Here is an 18,000-nt window from a genome sequence, read left to right as displayed (position 1 = left end):
ACCCAGATGCTTCTCTCTCTCTTACATGCTTTTGTGATTATCAGAATCAGAATACTTTATTGATCCCAGGGGGAAATTGCTTGCATTCCAGGTGCTCCATGTATACTCAAAAAAAAAAAAGATCGTATTACAATATATGGTTCCTGCTCTCATCCTTTGATTAAACTTAATGGTTAAAAAAATATTGATATAATCAAAATAAATATGGCAATACAATAACGTCACAAACAAAATCATGTATTGTTACAAGCTGAGTCAGGTTTATTCTGTCAAAAACAAAGTATTAGTATTTTAATTTAAAGTTAATCAGAATAAATAATATAGAAATCATTTATTCATCCCTAGCTGGAAAATTTTGCTGGACTTATGTTAGCAGACAGTAGCTAACAGGTTAATTCATCTAAAACTAATCAGCCGGTGCAGCCACATCATGACTGAGGACATTATAAAAACACAGCGCAACACATTCACTCTTCATCCTTAGCCAGAGTCTGAACTCCCATCAGGCCTGCAGCAGAGTCCTCTGTGTCTCAGCCTGCAGCATTCAGCTGCAGCTTGACATTTGCACTCTGTCCGGTTTAGTGACTTCACCCAAAAATCTGCTTGTTGTTTAAAGATCTGCTGTGACTCCAGCTATCGGGTGGGGCATGTGCGTTATACAAGATCTTTGGAGCACCTAAGGCTGGACTGCGATCTACCCCTCTCTCCTCGCTCCATCATCCTCTCTCATTGCTCATCTTCCTAGGCGACCTGGCAATAACCTGGGGTGGCCCCTGAGGTGTCCAATCATGTTCCAGAGGTGGCCTGTGCTACCCCGGTCACACCTCTAGCTCCGCCCCTGACAAGTTGTCAGTGAACTAACTAACCACTAAACATGGACATCTCCGCCGTAAACGCGCTTAGTTATGAGGATTTTGTGAATCTATTCGGCAATGTGGTAGAAAAATGTCCAATTATAACAGCCGCTGTGTGGTCCAGGCGTCCCTTTGTGGGTCTGAAAGCTTTGGAGGCTGCCATCAGTGAGTTCATCGATGATCTCCCAGAATCAGGTTATTCACCGTCTCGTGGTTTTTGTCTTTTATTTCTGTTTAACTGCCGGTTTTACGCGCTGAGATCAATAATCAGTCACCTGTGTGCTCAGGTAAAGAGGGGATCCTCAGGTGTCACCCGGACCTCGCCGGGAGAGACCTCCAGAGTGGCACCTTGACACGAGAGTCGCGCGAGGAGCAAGGACGAGCCGGAATGGATGCGCTGAACTCGGTGGAAGCGGCGCGCATGGCCCAGCTCAACAAGGAGTACAAGGAGCGCTTCGAGTTCCCGTTTGTCATCTGCGCCCGCATGAGCGACAAGGCGGACATTCTACGGCAGCTGTCCGAGCGCTGCAGCAACCAGCGCGACGCGGAGAGGGCGCGCGGGATTGAGGAAGTGAAGAAGATATGTCGCTTGCGTCTCCAAAGTCTCGTGCTCACTGACGCGTCCAACAAACTATGAACACACGCTGTTTGAGAGACTTCCACTGTGATACATGTTTTTATTCCAAATATGTGAAAGCTGCTATTGATCCATCAAACTGTAATGAACGCTTAATAAAACATGTGCATCACTGATTCACAAAGCTGTGTATTTACAGATGGACACTGATCTATGGAAAGCAGGACACTTTACGCACATTATTAATAATTCATTATTGTCTACACTCACTCATCTGAGATGGAAAAAACAGGATTAGACAATAAAACATCTGGTGTCAGTGAATTCCTCTAAAAAAGGAAACATGCACAGACGTGCATGTGTGGTTGTGTTGTCTCCGCGTGCCATCTGGTGTCCACAGTGTCTCAAAACATGTAGAAGAAAAGTCTTCCACATCCAGTGAGGGGGTTTGTAATAAGGCTGGTGGTCCACGAGAAAGCAGTCCAAACATTTATATTCATATAAATGTCACCTCACATCATTCTCAGCCTTAAATTGAAAGTTTGAACCGTTTCCATCAACTCTTCTCTGTAATCTGAGTCCTGCGTCCCTCCCGCTGGTCTACGCAGGCTCTCTGGCTCCAGATGCGCAGAGTGTGTGACCTTGCAGAGGGGAAACCGGGGGTGTGGTGGCGGTGTGAGGTCCGTTCGTGGAGGTCACCCCTCCTCCTACTCCTCCTGGTCCCGCGGCCTCCCCTTGGTCTCCAGAGGTGATGGATGAGTCTTGGTCCGGGTCGGTCCCCCTCGCCCTCTTCCGGTCCTCCTCCTTCTTCCACTTCATGCGCCGATTCTGGAACCAGATCTTGATGTGGCGCTCGGTGAGGCTCAGGGTCAGCGCGAGCTCCACGCGGCGCGGCCTCGAGATGTACCGGTTGAACAGGAACTCCTTCTCGAGCTCCAGCAGCTGGGCGCGCGTGTAGGCAGTCCTCGTGCGCTTGTTTTCCTCGGTCTCGGCCACCATGAAGGGCCCTAAAACACACAGAGAGCCAGTGTCCGCACAGACGTCTTTATCAAAGTTATTTGAACGTTATCAGCTTTGTTTGGACTAAAAATCTGTAATTAATCCTAAAGTTACAAAATGACTGCGGAAAACACATCTAAAAAATAAAAACACTTTTTGTCTTATTACAAGAAATCAGCTAAAAACTCCACTGAAACTGTTGTTAACTCAGATTCGGGGGTGATTTATTTTACATATTAGTTTAACATTTTGTTTATTGTGTTCCTGCGGACAAAGAAATAAAAGCAGCAAGAATATAAAAAACTGAGCGTTGTTAAATTATTGTGATCTGGAGAAACAATCAGAACTTTTCATGTAGAGGAAATAAAAAGAAAGAAAATCCACACACTCTCTTTTTCTTGTGCAGCTCATGCTACATTTTAGATGTTATATAAAAGTATTCAAATATGTATTTTGAGAAATTTATTGAAACAAATTTAACATATAATAAAACATAATTTTGAAAAATGTGTAGCAATGTCTATTCGACATCCTCACTATATTAACAATGAACAATTAATATAATGTTCATATTAAAGTATATTTACCTCAGTTTTAACACAAAGGCTGAGCGTCGAGCCTCGCCGAAATTGAGACGGCAGTAGTAAAAGCTATCAAAGTAATATAAATGTTTTTGTCTGATACAAGAAAAGGTTGAAAACTTTATGACTTTGTTTTTGTAGGACTTTTTCCGTGACGTATTTTGGTCGTAGGCTTACGCGTACGCTCATTATAGAGTTTTATTTATTAAAATGAATTCTAAAACGCTCTAAGCTGTTAGAAACTAAACTAAACAGTAAGTTGCAAACTTCACATTATACAGTTTATTTAAAGCTATATTTATAAGTCATTCTTCCGTGTTAGCAGAGCACATAAATCAGAAACGCAGAGGCTTGGCTGTTTACGGCCCCTGATAACTTTAGATAAAGGCGGATTTGTGAAATGTTTTGCTCGGACAAAAACGCATTTTTTCTTGACAATAAGCGCTGATAAAGACACGTACAAACCTTCCGGCCCTTTCACAGATTGACTGACAAGGTAAACTGAAACACCCAGGGTCATATTGTTACGTCATTATGGGCCCCAAACTGCTTTGACTACAGAGAATGTTGTGACAAAATTGTTCACATGAATTTTAATTTGAAGGAAAAAGCTGCTTCCACATTCTTTAAAGTATGACAGTAATTAACAGAACTCAGGGTTTACCTGCCCACTGTCCCTTCCAGGCGTGTGAGTGTGATTTGGTGGTTTTCATCCAGGGGAACGGGAGGTGATATCTGCTCTGTTCCCCCGCGTCACCGTACCCTGGAGGTTGGATGGTCTGCTGCTGGAGCCCCTGTGAGTGGTGCAGCTGGGGCACACCCGGATCCTCACGCATGCTGTGTAGGCTGTAAGCAGGGCCAATGTCAGAGAGGCTGTTCTGCTCCAAGGCTCCCATGGATGGCGGTGTGTAGACGGTGTGGACCTGTCTGCTCATGTAGAGGCAGGGCGGCGGGCTGTGGTTGTAGTCATCAACCTGTGATCTCTGGTAAGCGCAGGAGTCTTTGAACACCTGAGCGGGATGATGATAATAATGATCTTCCCGATTCATGGCTGGCGATGACCCGTGGCTGCGGGGCCGTCTGCGCGCACATGTACCGTACTACCTGCGCCCTGCCTCAGCGTGGACGTTCAGCTGTCTCTGGCGCAACTGCGAGGCCCTCACGGTTCCTCACAGGTGTGTCACTCCTGTCACCATGTGACGCGGCAGCGCCCGAGCCATTGGTTTCACTGTTTGCTCTACACGGCAGACCCACAGCCCACAGGTTCCAGGATAATCTGCTGCCTGTGGGATTTTTTCAGTAAATTGAACAGAACTGGGGGTAAATCAATGCCACTCTGTAAACACCACAACGTTTACCTGGCATCACCAGTGTGTGCAACACAGGTGAATCTGCAAAGCCCTGCCTCCACATAAAGAGGTTAGTCTAGAGCGCACGGCGGGAACACCTTTCTCTCATAGGACATATTGGATTGTCCTCAAACAATGCAGCCATCTACAATTTATATGGATATATCTCTTGTCTGCACACTGGCTGATAAATCGATATGTATGGGCGCAAACATTGGTTGACCAGCGAGATAAGAGGCCTGGATGGAGACAGTTGTCTTGGAAACTCGGTGAAAAGCTCAAACACCACAGCCTATTTCCACGGCCCCCTTTTCACCTGTCTGCTCTTTTCTGACATTTAAAATGTTCCCATTACACTTTTGTAAATGCATCATTTAACACCGCTTGGCACGCACGGTCCCACGGACCCTGTAAGAAGAGGGCCCTCGGTGACAACAAAACACACAGCTGCTGGGAGCTGGCGCGCTCTCTGCACTCTCGCCATGTTTGCTCGCCATTAGCCTTTAGCGGCCGCGCGTTCGCCCCATTAAACATCAGCTCTCGTGGCAAACCAATTAGGATGGAGTGAGCAACTGAACTCAATTAACCGCCGTGCGCGTGGTGCACGCTCCACAATCTCTGCCAGCTCACCGGGAATACTTTATGCCACATGTCTACAAGAAAAGGGCCAACTTGTTTACATGTAAACAGTGCAGGACAACCAGGCTTTTACCGTGATAGTGGGTATCAATACACTATTTGCACTGGGTTCTTCAAAAGCAATTATGGCACTTTCCACGGTATCTTAATGGGGCACTCAGTGATGCAATAAAGTTCAAGTAAACCAATTCTATACAAAACGCCGCCTGCACTATGGCTTAATGGTGTTTATATTTGATCATCGTTTCAAAGAGGAAGGAAACAGTTAACCGAAGCTATTCTCCACTACAGTGCAGACAGACAACGTGATTTATGAAGCATGAGGAGCATTAAACGCATTTTAACTTTCCAGACGCAGATTTTTTGCGTAATGGACCTATGCGTAATTCAAAGAACCTTCTCCCGTGTATAAACCACTGTGGAACAATAAAAAGAGCTCAAACACAGGAAGACAGGCCAAATGGATGGAGAAAGAAATAAATACCTTTTAACACTTTCAAAGTCCATCTGCTGCTCTGGAACCCAACAAAAACATGTCTACAGGGGTTTAATCTGTGTTATTATAACAGAGACGTTGCTGTTGGCATTATCCTTTGTCCACGAGGACTCAGGTACATGTAGGAGTGTCAGGACAACATTTTTGTCTCCTTTGACAAACACAACCGTTTCTGATAGCCCATATATACATGTCAAAAATGTTTGACGCGATAAAATGTGCTTACCCAGTGGCGACAGCAGCACGGCTTATGTAAACACTATGACCACTGAACGACAGAAGAATAGTAATGACATTATAATTGAGATCAAACATCACTTGCTGTTGATGAAACACAACTAAACCAAACCACGTGAGAAAAGAGGACACAAAATTAAAAAAAATAAATATGAGCTTTGGTCTCACATTTTGGCTAAAAGGCAGAAAAACAACTAATATCTTAGCTGATGGTTGTGTGAGCTATTTAATGTTTCAGCTAAGCCTATTCTGAGTTAATAAAACTTTTTTTGTAGAAAAATGTCTTTATCAGCAGTGAGTTAAAGTCCTCTGGTTTTGACAGGAGGAGAAGGACAGCCTGTCTGCTGTTGCTCTGTGAGGTGTGTGTTGTAGTTTCTAGTCTCTGTGCTTCCTGCTTTCTCTGGGGGAGCAAACAAAGGTACAGCGTTTCATTCATGAAGTCTGTCTTTTGTCTCTGTTCTGTGAGTCCGCATGTCTCCTGTCTCTGTCGCCTCCATGTCTGTAACGTCTGTCCTTGTCACTATCCAGCTTCTTATCTTTGTTTCTGCGGTTGCCCCTGTGATCATGGTGATGTTTATGGCCCGTGTGGCCTTCATTACTCGTTACATGTGGCCTCTCTCTGGGAGGTGTTCTGCTGCGGTCGCAGCGTCTGTGTGGGGATTCGCTCCTTTGGCGCCCTCTTGTGGTGGAGTGTCCGGCTCTGGGCTCACCGTGGTGCCGCTGCAGGCCGGTGGAGCGCAGCGTGTTGAGGAGGAAACGTTTGTTGGTACTCCGCAGAGGGCACTTCAACCTGACAGAGGAGGAGACAGGCACACTTAGTTCAACTATCTGATGGTTTAAGACAGCAGGTTGAATATGTTGCACTTCTCTGATCGATATATTGATATTAATAACAATGACATCACAACCAGCTATCTGCTTACACGGTGCATTTATAAATATGCAGAATATGGATCTCAAAATCCAGATGTTGACAGACTGTGGACACCACATTTATAATGCAGACCTACAGTTTGTACCAAATATGTTAAGGAGTCTTAGTGTTATTGAGGGACTTTTCTTTATGTGGGAATTACAAACTGTCACAAACAACTTACACTTACACTTACATGAGATCTATACAAACCGCAGTAAGACTGAAATAACACAAAATGTCTTTCACAGCTGAGAGTCAGACATCAACAAGTGACAGATGTGTGCAGGCTGATACAGATGGCATGTCAAACACAGTGCTCACCATCCTGCAGGGCCCATGGTCTCTGCTCTCACCCGAGCTCTGTCAGTTTCCTTGAGGAGCTCCTCGATCGCACGCCTCGATGGATAAGTAAGGAAAAACACAAAATGAGTCATGTGAAGGGGAAGATATGGAGAGAAGCCGAGGACAAATATGGCGCAAAGCCCTCGAGAGGGAACCAAATGGGCGATAATTTAATTAAGCCAAAAAAAGTGATGCAGAGTGTATAAGACATAGTGAGTCATTAGGAGTGAATGAGGGACAGCGGCAGTGTCCCGATTTGACCCCAGCTGCTGAATCAGCACAGTTCCCGCAGAGGAGATCACTGATTTAGCCGACCTTTAACCACCCGGCGCAGGCAGATAATAGTATGAAGGCAGGGTTACTGACAACCACCACTCACCCTCACTCGTCTTACAACCAAATAAATACAACAGCTGGGACCCAAAAATACCCAGCGAGCGACGAGGCGGTGTTAGGTGTTAGGAGGTAAACTACCGAGAGGTGTGCTCAAGCCCGAGCCGAGTGTGCGGTAAATGAGAATGAATAGCGAGATAAAAACATACTTTTCCAGTTCGTTGTCTTCTGTCATCACGTCTTGGTCAGCTCCACGCAGTTAGGTGCAACGATATTCAACTAAAATTGATGATTGTGTATTAAATAACACAACGCATCTCTTGTTTACCTCTTCTCTTCACGGGGTCCTTCAACGGAGGACCCTCTGGTTGGGGCTGCCCTGAGTGATGCCTGATTGTTTTAACCACCCAACTACAAAGTTCTACTTTTTTCCCCCAATATCTCAGCACAAACGTTCTTGAAAAATATATTGTATATACATATATATACAATAAATAAAATCAAATTAGATAAAATAAAATTTTGCACTTAATGAGATTCTTTGTTTTCCTGCAAAGGGTAAACTTCAAACGGGTGTCTATCAATTACTAAACTGAAAGTATTAAGCCACTCTCGCACTCAAGTTTCAAGTCGTGGATCTCAACAAAGAACTTGTAAGTAACCTAGTTGTAAAAATTTAAAATATAAAAAGAAATCTATTTATTAATAATTCAATATAGGCACATTTTAATGTTAAGCTGGTCTACTGTTTGTGTTGGGTAATGTTTATCAGGTTGATTTTATATTTTAAATATCAAAATCTTTATTTTCACTAAATATCACAGTAGCCTCTTTGATTTAGCTTGGTGCGTTGCCATGTCAACAGTCCACTGATGTCGTCAAAGGAGACAAGACAAAAAACGCATTCCAAAACTCTTTCAAAAGTGTTACGGCGTGGAGGGGGCGTGGCCTCAAAGTTGACAATTCAACATTACAAAGAAATACTGTTTTTTCTGCAGTACCACCAACATACTTCATGCAATGTGGACAAAATCTTACAGTACTGCTATGGACACGAGTCTGAACATATATATATGCTAATAGGATGATACCGTCACAGCGCCACCTACTGGTAGCCGGAAATTTCTGTTGTAAACATGTGTTTGGGCCCGCAATGCTGCTTGCAGCTTTAATTCAATATAGGCAAATATTAAGCTGTCCTACTGGTTGTGCTGGGTAATGTTTATCAGGTTGGTTTTATATTTTAAATATCAAAATCTTTATTTTCACTAAATATCACAGTTATTTCAACAATGCACATAATATGTAGAAATGAAAGCTATTTTAGCAGGCCACTCAAACTCAGCGTAAAAGTCTCTAATCTTGTTTTTTCTCTTTATTTATATTTATATCTTATTATTGTTTATTATTGACTTGACACACATTTAAATCTGTAGATGTGATAGTGATTTTTACTCAAACTCACAACCCAAACCTTCAAACGGCTCAAATAAATTAAATTTAAAAAAACCCTGATAAATAGGAAATAACATAATATTTTGGGGTATTTTTAACATCAACTTTCGGTATCGACCAAAATCCCCAATGTCATATTATAATAATGAGGAAGTAGTTATAAAATATTTGTGGGATTTTTTTTTAGATCAGGCGTTTCAAAGCCACTTCTACTTCTGCTGTAGATTGACAACCGCAGACCCCGCCCAGCCCCGTTGACGGACAGTGGTGGGCGTGGCCATCGATGCCAAAGGCACGGGGGCGTTTTCGTGCGGGTTTGCGGAACGGTCTGTTGCGGTGAATGCGTGATTGAGGGCCCGCAGCTAATAATTGTTCCCCCCTTTTTGGGGCCAGAGCGCACGGCGCGGAGGAGCCGCCGGAAAAGGTAACATCACATCTGCATCCATTCAGCGCCTGCACAAACGGTGTCAGTGTGAGTGTGGCTGGCTTTGCATTGATATTGCCGTTGTCGCTTCATCTGTCCTAGCTTCTCTCGGCTTGTGGAGGGTGGGATGGAGTCAGACAGATGGGGGGCAATGATTTAAAAAAATGCTCCTGCAAACAAACGTCTTCTTGCCGCGAATGCATCATGACACTGCAGCTGGTGCGATGCCAAGACAATCAGGATCATGACAGTGAAACAAATGATTGCAAATTTTAATGAAATCAGTGTCAGTTTTTGTTGTTATCACTGCATGTCTGGCAGTGAAGAAAGCAGCCCTTTGCTATAGAGACCTTGCAGAACAGCAGCAGGCCTGTTCTTGCAAGTGGCTCACAGCCTCTTTTTTTTTTCAAGATAAGGGACGATGAGATGGGGTTTTATGAAAATGTAGGCTAAGCCGTGAGGACCTGAGATTTTAAATCTGTGGCCCGAAACATCATTTCATCTTCTTTGAAAATGTAATTCCTGCATGTAACAGCAGCATGACGTGCTGTAAGATTAGATTGTCATTTCTAAAAAATGAAGAATGAGCAGAGAGACAGGGCCAAGATTGTTATATATTAATACAGGAAGCAATGCAGGGACAAGATCAGCATGGCCTTGGACTCTCGCATTGGGGTTAAAAGAGAAACATTTCACAAGCATTTCCCTGTCTTCGTAGTACTTGTGCAAAGGAATCTGTTGGAACAGAGTCCGGCTCAGTTTAAAATAGATTTAAGTGCTTTTCTAAACTGCAGCCACAGTGAAAACCTGAGGACTTTACTTATTGATAAAGACTATTCACAGGGTTGGCTGCCTAAAAAGCTCTCGCACTTGACATGCGTGTGTGTGTGTTTGTTTGTGCAGACTTATGCTTGCATATCTACAAGTGTATGCGTGTGTGATGTGGTGATGTCACAGCTTTGTTATAGAAACAGAGAAGCCTTGTGTCCTCATGATTAATTCATGTCCAGCTGCAGGATAGAGACAGAAGCAGCCAGTCACACACAGACAGGAGCACGTACTTAAAGGAGGCTGAAATAAGTAACTACCGGTCTGGTAGCCAAGGAGACAGGAGAGACAGGTTGTCACAAAAAATGGGTAGCCATGGAGACGAGACAAAAAAAAAAAACGAATCAAGGAGACTCTCATCATCCTCTGACAAGCTTTCAAGCTGTACCAGGGAGGAGCAGAGGATCCTGCTGAGAGGAGTGCATCTGTTGTGTGGCTCCTCTGCATCCTTCTCTGGCTACACTCTGAATGTCAAGCCCCACTGAACAGAACAGGATCCAGGTCGTCATGGAGACAGGAGCAGACCCTCACTGGAACAGAGGCAGGTAGTCACTGTGGCTTGGCTGGCCCTGCTGAGTGTGGAGGCACGCCCTCTGCTGTCTGCTGATAGCATCAGGCCCACAGAGCGGCTGAAGGTCTGAATGGCTTTGGATGTGAAGCACTGTGGAAACCATCAGCGCATACGCCACGTTAGCTCTGGGGACACACTCTGCTCGGTGGAGTGCTATATTTCAAGACTTTGCTTTAGGCGTGTTCTCTTTCTGTTGTAGAGGAGAATGAGTGCATCTACTGTACGTGGCCTGAACCAAAAATATCGAGCTTTAAAAAAAACTCCTGCCATTTTCTTGGCTTTTCTGTTTTACTCTCTTTTGTGTGCTTTAATGCCTCAGGCAGCCTCTCTCCTTCCTCATTTCCTTGCCCTTGTTTTGCTTTTTACATATCATTGATCTCGTTCACCCATTCTGCTTTCTCTGTCTTTTCTTCATCGCCCTGTCCCAACCTCTCGCCTTCCTCTACCACTGCTTTTCCTTTCTGTTGCTTTCCCAATCTCACTCCCTCTGATCTGTGTCCTCTCTCTGCCTCAATCCCAGATAATTCCTCTCTGTGGAATTGGAAGATTGGAGCAGGCGAGAGCAAAAAAGAGATTATACTGTCAGATTAGTGGACAACAGCAGCAATACATAATCTCAGCACACTCACTGACACAAACATTCATACACACACAGTGCCCCATCTCATGCAAAGACATGGGCACACGTGCACAAGGCATTTGCCACATGAATAACTGCACAAGCTCATAATCAGACACTTGTTGGTTTTCAGAAACAGCTGTTTAACCCTTGCTTTGCCCTCTGACCTGCAGGGTGATGTGCCATCATCCACTGGGGGGCATCTGTCCTCTCTGCACCCTCCTCTGCCTCTGAAGCTTATGGGATAGTGTGTGTCCGCCTTCCCAGCCCCGCAGCCCCACTGGAGTCGGTTGTGTCAAAACTGATTTGCGCCGAGGTAGACGAGATGGGCAGCCCGGGCTGCGAGGTTGGTCAAGGTGGACCGGTGGAGCTGGCTCTGGAGGCTCTGTGTCCTGAGTGTGGCCAGATCCACCGCAACTGGGAGAACCACCTTTATAACTACCGTCTGGAAGTGGACGATGACCTGGTGTGCCACATCTGCCTGCAGCCACTGGTGCAGCCGCTGGACACACCGTGCGGACACACCTTCTGCGCCCGCTGCCTGCGTAGTTTTCTCCAGGAGAGGGACTTCTGCCCCCTGGACAGGACACGGCTGCAGCTGCAGGCATGCCGCAGATCCAGCATCCTGGTGCACAAGCTGCTGGACAAGCTGTCCGTGTCCTGCCCTTTGACCCCAGTCTGTTCCCTCAGCATGCCCCGATGTGACCTGGAGGCGCACCTTAAGCACAGGTAATGAAGCTTATATGGAGACACTCAGATCAAACACCATGCATGCACAATGCCACAAACTCACCAGGCAAGTACCATAAGAACTCCCCTCATGATTGGCCCGTTTCTCAGCAAAACCCGTGGAGAAATCACAAATCAAAGGTCAGATCAGACAGGGCTGACTGCGCTCCTTGACCTTAGAGGCCCCTCCCCTCATCCACACACTTTGGCTTTTGGCCCATTTGGACCAGGTGCTGTGAGACCCTGAGGGGATTATTGGTCTGTAGGTCATGTGATGGGGGATTAGTGGTTCCCTACCATAGTCATGGGTTAGCTGACCAGGAGCTTCATGTTCTTATTTTTTGCAACCATGCTGAGCAACTTCAACACCAGAGACCTTTTCAACCACTTCTTCTGTGAGACAGCTAAGGGCAACCCTGGCCTGTGGTGAGTCCAACACAGCATGATGTGAGGTCAGCGTGACAAAATGGCTGCTTTCCTCCACTGGGTTTTACTTTCTTTCTTGCTTTCTCTGTGACCATGAGAAACATAAGGCGGTGTGTGTGTGTGTGTGTGTTTGATGTATACATAAGCAAGGTGAGGTTGTTGTCGCTGTTACACAGATAGAAATGATTCCTTCTTGTTACATTTTTGCAGCATTTCAAGATGTTTTTCTGCCTGTTCTGTAAGCAGATCTGGGAGTTTCCCAGATTCCTTTTTCTTTTTCTTCTATAATTGAATTTCATACGATTGTGTCCACATCTAAGAGAGTATCCATTGGTGTTGTGATGAAGGCTTATCGACTAACACCTTACTTAAGTTGAGGAGATTTTCCTTAACAAGCTCAAACAAGCTATCACTAACGGTCTGTTAGAAGCTCTTCTGAGTCAGCTGTTTACAGGAAACTCTGTTGATTTTAATGTCCAGTGAGACAATTACAAGGTAATTACAAGGTTATTGTGAATGTTAAATGTAGTGTAACAGTTGCATAAGTAAGTAATCAGACTCATACTCACTCACTAAAATAAAGTTGTTGGCATAGCTGAAACTAAACTCTGTTCTAAACAAAAATGTGGCTGCAGCATCAAAAGTGTGCAAGTTACTTGCACGAGTCATATTATTATGTTGATAAGACAAGGAAAGATGGTTTAAGATGCATCAAATGAGGTCACCGTGAGGGCTAACGTGACATTCTTTAGTAAAGATTAAACCTCAGCCCCACGTGGACTCGCCGCTCCCCAGCCCTGCAGACTTAGGTCTAAGATAGTAACAGAGTCTGCTGTTACTGTGACATTGTCAGTCGACATTGTTTATGTTGAAGATTAGGGATCGGACACTGGACACTTTAGATTAAAAGATGAGCGCGGTAGCACACAGTGTTCCACAGTGGTCAGAGTGGGCTGGGGTAATATAGAGGATAGAAATAACGACGTTGTTGTCTGTATTTGACATTAAATGTTGCACAAAATGGTCACCAGCAGGATCCTGTCTTTTTTAAGGAGCTCAGATCGGAAGCATTTAAATCATTCAATCGCCTCGTACCTGCCACTTAGAGTAAGAGTCAATTAGGACCACAGTGATCCCCTTGAGTCTGTCTGTATTTTTAAAACTTTTTCAGTTAAGAGTTTCTATTTGTAGGGCAGGAGAGACACACCACTCTCTAGATTTGTTTGAAGTGGATGAACATTTTGGAATTGACTTGTACCTGGTTATCCAATCATTTTAGCTGTTTATACAACAATATTATGGTCATTTTGTCAGGTTCCAGTTCCTAATGTGTGAGTGTTTTCACATTTCACTGTTGTTTGATTTGTGTCTGCACCTTTAGACTCTGCAGCAAACACAAACACAAACACTCTGATGGGATTAAATGAACATCACATCAAATTAACTGAAGCTGAGCCTGATTTTCTTTACACATCAGATGGACTAACAAACTGACACCTGTTGCTTGGTGAAAGGTGTCCTGGGACGAGGTGTCAGCAGACAAGTGTGGATGGCCCGCGGTGTGAGAGCGGGGACGAGCGAGCGATGGTAACCAGCCCTACCAGGTCACCCCATTCCCCACAGACAGACCTGAGGGACCGCACGCCTTCATCGCCCTCTGGGACAAATAACGCCTGCAGCAACGGACCTGTGTGGACAGACGACGCCGGCCTCGACAACCCCGCCTTTGAGGAAAGCACTGAAGAAGATAGTGAGTCAAAGTGAAGATTGTCAGTAAACTTCATGTTGAGATCATAATAGGTAGAGGTCATAATAGGAATGGCATCCTTCTCTTCATCTGTCTTTAGGTGTAGTAGGGTTGGAGTGTGTGGTCCCAAGGGTGAAGAGGCCCCTCAGTAATCCCTGCATCCACCTCCTGCGCTCCGTCAGCTCCACCTCCTCTGGCTGGGACTGCCCCGAGTCCCCGCCTCTGTCTGCTGAGGAGGGTACAACATTATTCCCTTGTTCGACTGAGCATCTTCTCAAAGGACTGGATACTCTGAGATAATGGAACAATGCAGCTCATCTTACTCTCAGTGGAAATAGCTGTAATCGTAGACTAAATGAAAATCATATCCAGGCAGCATTACACTAAAGGTTAGGAAGCTGTGGACATTACATTGTGAAGTGCGGCTGTGTAATGTAATTGCTGTGTCCATTAGGCTGCGTGAAGTTGCCCTCGCTTCCTGAAGGAGAGATAACTGCCATTGAGGTCCACCGGGCGAACCCTTACGTCGAGCTGGGAATCAGCATCGTTGGAGGAAATGAGACACCTCTCATCAACATCGTGATTCAGGAAGTGTACCGAGATGGCGTCATCGCAAGAGACGGGAGGCTCCTGGCTGGGGATCAGATACTGCAAGTGAGAGATCAATTAAAGTTAATTTTTATTTTTTTTCAGGAATATTAAAAAAACCTACTTTCCCCTAAGATTGACATTAAGGCAGGGAATCCCTTTAGTGAGTCCTTAGTCAGATTTCTCTATATGTTTCTATGTAAAGCTGCTCTAATCAATAATTCTATTCTTCTATTTACAACAGATCACATTAGTGCCTGTGTCTGAAAGGAGTCACTATTTAAGCATCATTTAGCTTATTATTTTTGGTTTAAAGGTTAAATCATGGATCTCATCTCATTAGCAAAACAACTCTAATAAATCCACTGTAGAGCTACAACATGGACATTTTGAAATGTATGTTTTTGGCTTAATTTTTTTAACATGTAGTCTGCCACTTGTCTAAATCTGAATGAATGTAAATGTTGCTAATAGGATTCAAACAAGCATCTCTGCATGAATTCGCTAATTCAGGTTTAATCCACGCTCTCTCCCTTCAGGTGAACAATGTTGACATCAGTAATGTGCCACACAGTTTTGCTCGCTCCACCCTGGCACGCCCCTGCACCACCCTGCAGCTTACTGTGCTCAGGGAGCGTCGCTGTGCCTCGCGGGCACCTCCCTCCTCTTCCTCCTCCACCCCAGCTGTGCCTCATGCCCCCTGCTCCACCCCTGAAGGCACCCCATCCAGCCCCGCCACGCTCAGAATCACTCTACACAAACGAGACTCCACAGAGCAGCTCGGCATTAAGCTGGTACGACGAACGGATGAGTCAGGAGTGTTTGTGTTGGATCTCTTGGAAGGAGGCCTGGCAGCAAAGGACGGCAGACTGCGGAGTAACGACCGAGTGTTGGCAGTCAATGACCAGGATCTACGCCACGGCACCCCAGAGCAAGCAGCACAGATCATACAGGTGTTGATACATGTTATTGTTATCACTGGGTTTTATTCATTATTACTGACCCTGACAGCTTTGTAGCTAAAATTGTGATTCTTGCCTCTCTAGGCCAGTGGAGAGAGAGTCCATCTGCTGATTGGCCGGTCCAGTAAACCTACCCCACCCCCACCACCAAAATCAAGCTCCACCAGAGACCTTTACTGCCTTGATCACTTCCTGCCTAACCACAGCTCTACTCCGAGTCCTGTGCCCATACACCTGTCCCGCACCAGCACCCACAGAGTGAGGACATGACATATGTGTTTGTACCAGCATACAAGTGGATGCATTTTCACTGTCATCTTTGCATGGAAAGATTGTTGCGAGTGAAGAAGTGTGATTGAAAACATGACTTGTTTGTTGTATTGAGTTTGTGTTGCCTCTTTGTTCCTTCCAGGACTTGTCCCAGTGTGTGACCTGTAAGGAAAAACACATCACTGTGAAGAAGGAACCCCTCGAGTCTCTGGGTATGACTGTCGCAGGAGGGCGAGGCAGTAAGAGCGGAGAGCTGCCAATCTTTGTGACAAGTGTCCAACCACACGGCTGCTTGTCGAGGGATGGACGAATCAAAAGAGGTGAGCACCCCCCCTCTGAAATGTCACTAACGGTACCACTAGAGATCAGAAACTTCACCACGGCCTGCTGCCTCCCTGCAGGTGATGTGCTGCTAAGTATCAATGGGCAGGACTTGACGTACCTGAGTCACAGCGAGGCCGTGGGCACCTTGAAGGCCAGTGCCGCCTCACCCTCAGTCCAGCTGCGGGTGCTGGAGGTCAGCATGGTGGAGGAGCACGACCACGATGAGCTGCTGCCTCACACACATGACAGTGACTTTGATGCCAACTGGTCCCCATCCTGGGTCATGTGGCTGGGCCTGCCCAGGTGAGCACACAGGAGAGGAAATGAAAATTATGAGAGTTGTGGATTTGCTGCCATGGCAACTGTAATTGTATGTATCATGTTTTAAGTATGTGACACCTATTCCTCTTTTTTTTTGCAGCTACCTGCACAGTAGTCATGAGATTGTGCTGCGCAGGAGCCACCCCGGTAGCTGGGGATTCAGCATTGTTGGAGGATACGAGGAAAGCCATGGCAACCAGGCTTTCTTTATCAAGACCATTGTCCTCGGCACCCCTGCATACTACGACGGCCGGCTCAAGTGAGTGATTAGCTGGTTTTCACATAACTATTTGGGTTTTATGCTAGGAGTGATCAATGGGTGAATTAGCATGTGATCTCCAGTTTTTGATAGGTGAGAGAGGAGTACAAAACAAAATCAAAATAATCTTGTAATCAGTACATTCTTGAGTCCAAATTTGAAGAAAATCACATCAAGGCATTCTTAAGATATCACAGGTTTTGCAAAGTTTTGTCTGTGCAGCCAAAGAGGTCTGGATGACATGCTCCTGTCTGTTAGAGTTGCACATATGACCAGCCTATCAGGTCCTCTTTATGGTACCATACTGTAAGTCTGACTCGTTTTTTTGTGTCAATGAAGGTGTGGTGACATGATTGTGGCAGTAAACGGCTTGTCGACAGCAGGGATGAGCCACTCAGCGTTGGTCCCCATGTTGAAAGAGCAGCGCAGCCGGGTGGCGCTGACTGTGGTCTCCTGGCCTGGCAGCCTGGTATAGCTGGGCCCTATCATCAGCAAGCTGCGCACTACTCTGAGTCCACCCAGAATGTTCTATATTGGGAACAACCTTGGCCAAAGTGAACTGGTACACGCTACTGTACATCGCACCATACCGGGCTTAATCCAGGACCAAAAGCATTCTGAACTGTTGCAGACCCAGCAGGACCAAGCCTGTCCTGACCAGGTGGGAACTGATCCAGACCGTGCCACGTCACTCGACAGACTGCGCTCACAAACACACTGCTGTGTTCATATGGTCATGTTGTCTTCATTCCTGCAGGGAGAACGGTACTGCAACTGTTAACAGGCGATCTGTGCTGTATTCACCTCACCAGGCAGTTGTAGCATCCAGGGCTGTATTCAGGTGGATGCATCGTTACAGGTAGAGAAAAAAATATTTTTAAAACAGTAGCCTGTGGTCCTCCGTCATCCAGGATAACAGCCGCTAATCACTTTAATCAAGATGTTTTGCCACACCAGCGCTGTATCCAGCTGAATAAGCCTCAGGCCTTATTAGAAACCTGCCGCACCCTGGGGGCTCCACTGCCCTTAGGTCTCATCACCATGACAACCAGCTGTCTCATCAGCTGGAGTTTTATACATGTGTGTGAATGTGTGTTCTGTTTGTTTAATAAACATTTCCTTTTGAGGAAAAATAACTTGACAGCGTGTTTAAC

The 18,000-nt window shown here is 45.5% G+C and overlaps 4 protein-coding genes across 6 annotated transcripts; 2 read left to right on the top strand and 2 right to left on the bottom strand.

The window, feature by feature from the left end:
* The first annotated feature begins 834 nt into the window (after positions 1–834).
* On the top strand, positions 835–1,615 carry urad (ureidoimidazoline (2-oxo-4-hydroxy-4-carboxy-5-) decarboxylase). The gene is made up of 2 exons (XM_028432649.1): positions 835–1,049; positions 1,142–1,615. Exons 1-2 carry the CDS (start codon positions 875–877, stop codon positions 1,489–1,491), a joined length of 525 nt encoding a protein of 174 aa, XP_028288450.1. The 5' UTR covers positions 835–874; the 3' UTR covers positions 1,492–1,615.
* Positions 1,611–5,591, bottom strand: pdx1 (pancreatic and duodenal homeobox 1). The gene is made up of 3 exons (XM_028432648.1): positions 5,484–5,591; positions 3,676–4,294; positions 1,611–2,438 (listed from the first exon to the last, which is right to left on the bottom strand). Exons 2-3 carry the CDS (start codon positions 4,058–4,060, stop codon positions 2,032–2,034), a joined length of 792 nt encoding a protein of 263 aa, XP_028288449.1. The 5' UTR covers positions 4,061–4,294; positions 5,484–5,591; the 3' UTR covers positions 1,611–2,031.
* Positions 5,531–7,679, bottom strand: si:ch211-140b10.6 (protein POLR1D). The gene is made up of 3 exons (XM_028432650.1): positions 7,533–7,679; positions 6,970–7,044; positions 5,531–6,522 (listed from the first exon to the last, which is right to left on the bottom strand). Exons 1-3 carry the CDS (start codon positions 7,556–7,558, stop codon positions 6,165–6,167), a joined length of 459 nt encoding a protein of 152 aa, XP_028288451.1. The 5' UTR covers positions 7,559–7,679; the 3' UTR covers positions 5,531–6,164.
* Positions 7,680–7,900: 221 nt separating this feature from the next.
* Positions 7,901–17,843, top strand: lnx2a (ligand of numb-protein X 2a). 3 transcript variants are annotated; one of them, XR_003672403.1, is made up of 12 exons: positions 9,078–9,202; positions 11,394–11,949; positions 13,890–14,125; positions 14,223–14,360; positions 14,577–14,776; positions 15,250–15,663; positions 15,757–15,930; positions 16,085–16,262; positions 16,344–16,569; positions 16,688–16,846; positions 17,186–17,507; positions 17,604–17,843. XR_003672403.1 is itself a non-coding variant. In XM_028432647.1 (11 exons), the coding sequence occupies exons 2-11, from the start codon at positions 11,546–11,548 to the stop codon at positions 17,319–17,321; spliced, it is 2,265 nt and encodes a 754-aa protein (XP_028288448.1). In that variant the 5' UTR covers positions 7,901–7,976; positions 11,394–11,545; the 3' UTR covers positions 17,322–17,843. The 3 variants fall into 3 exon arrangements, 2 of the variants coding, with proteins under 2 accessions (XP_028288448.1, XP_028288447.1); XM_028432647.1 differs by lacking the exon at positions 9,078–9,202 and adding an exon at positions 7,901–7,976 and having other exon boundaries at positions 17,186–17,843; XM_028432646.1 differs by having other exon boundaries at positions 17,186–17,843.
* The last annotated feature ends 157 nt before the right edge of the window (positions 17,844–18,000 follow it).

This window comes from Parambassis ranga, chromosome 20 (genome assembly GCF_900634625.1).
Source record: "Parambassis ranga chromosome 20, fParRan2.1, whole genome shotgun sequence".
NCBI lineage: Eukaryota > Metazoa > Chordata > Actinopteri > Ambassidae > Parambassis > Parambassis ranga.
This window is presented reverse-complemented; position numbering and strand designations above follow the sequence as displayed.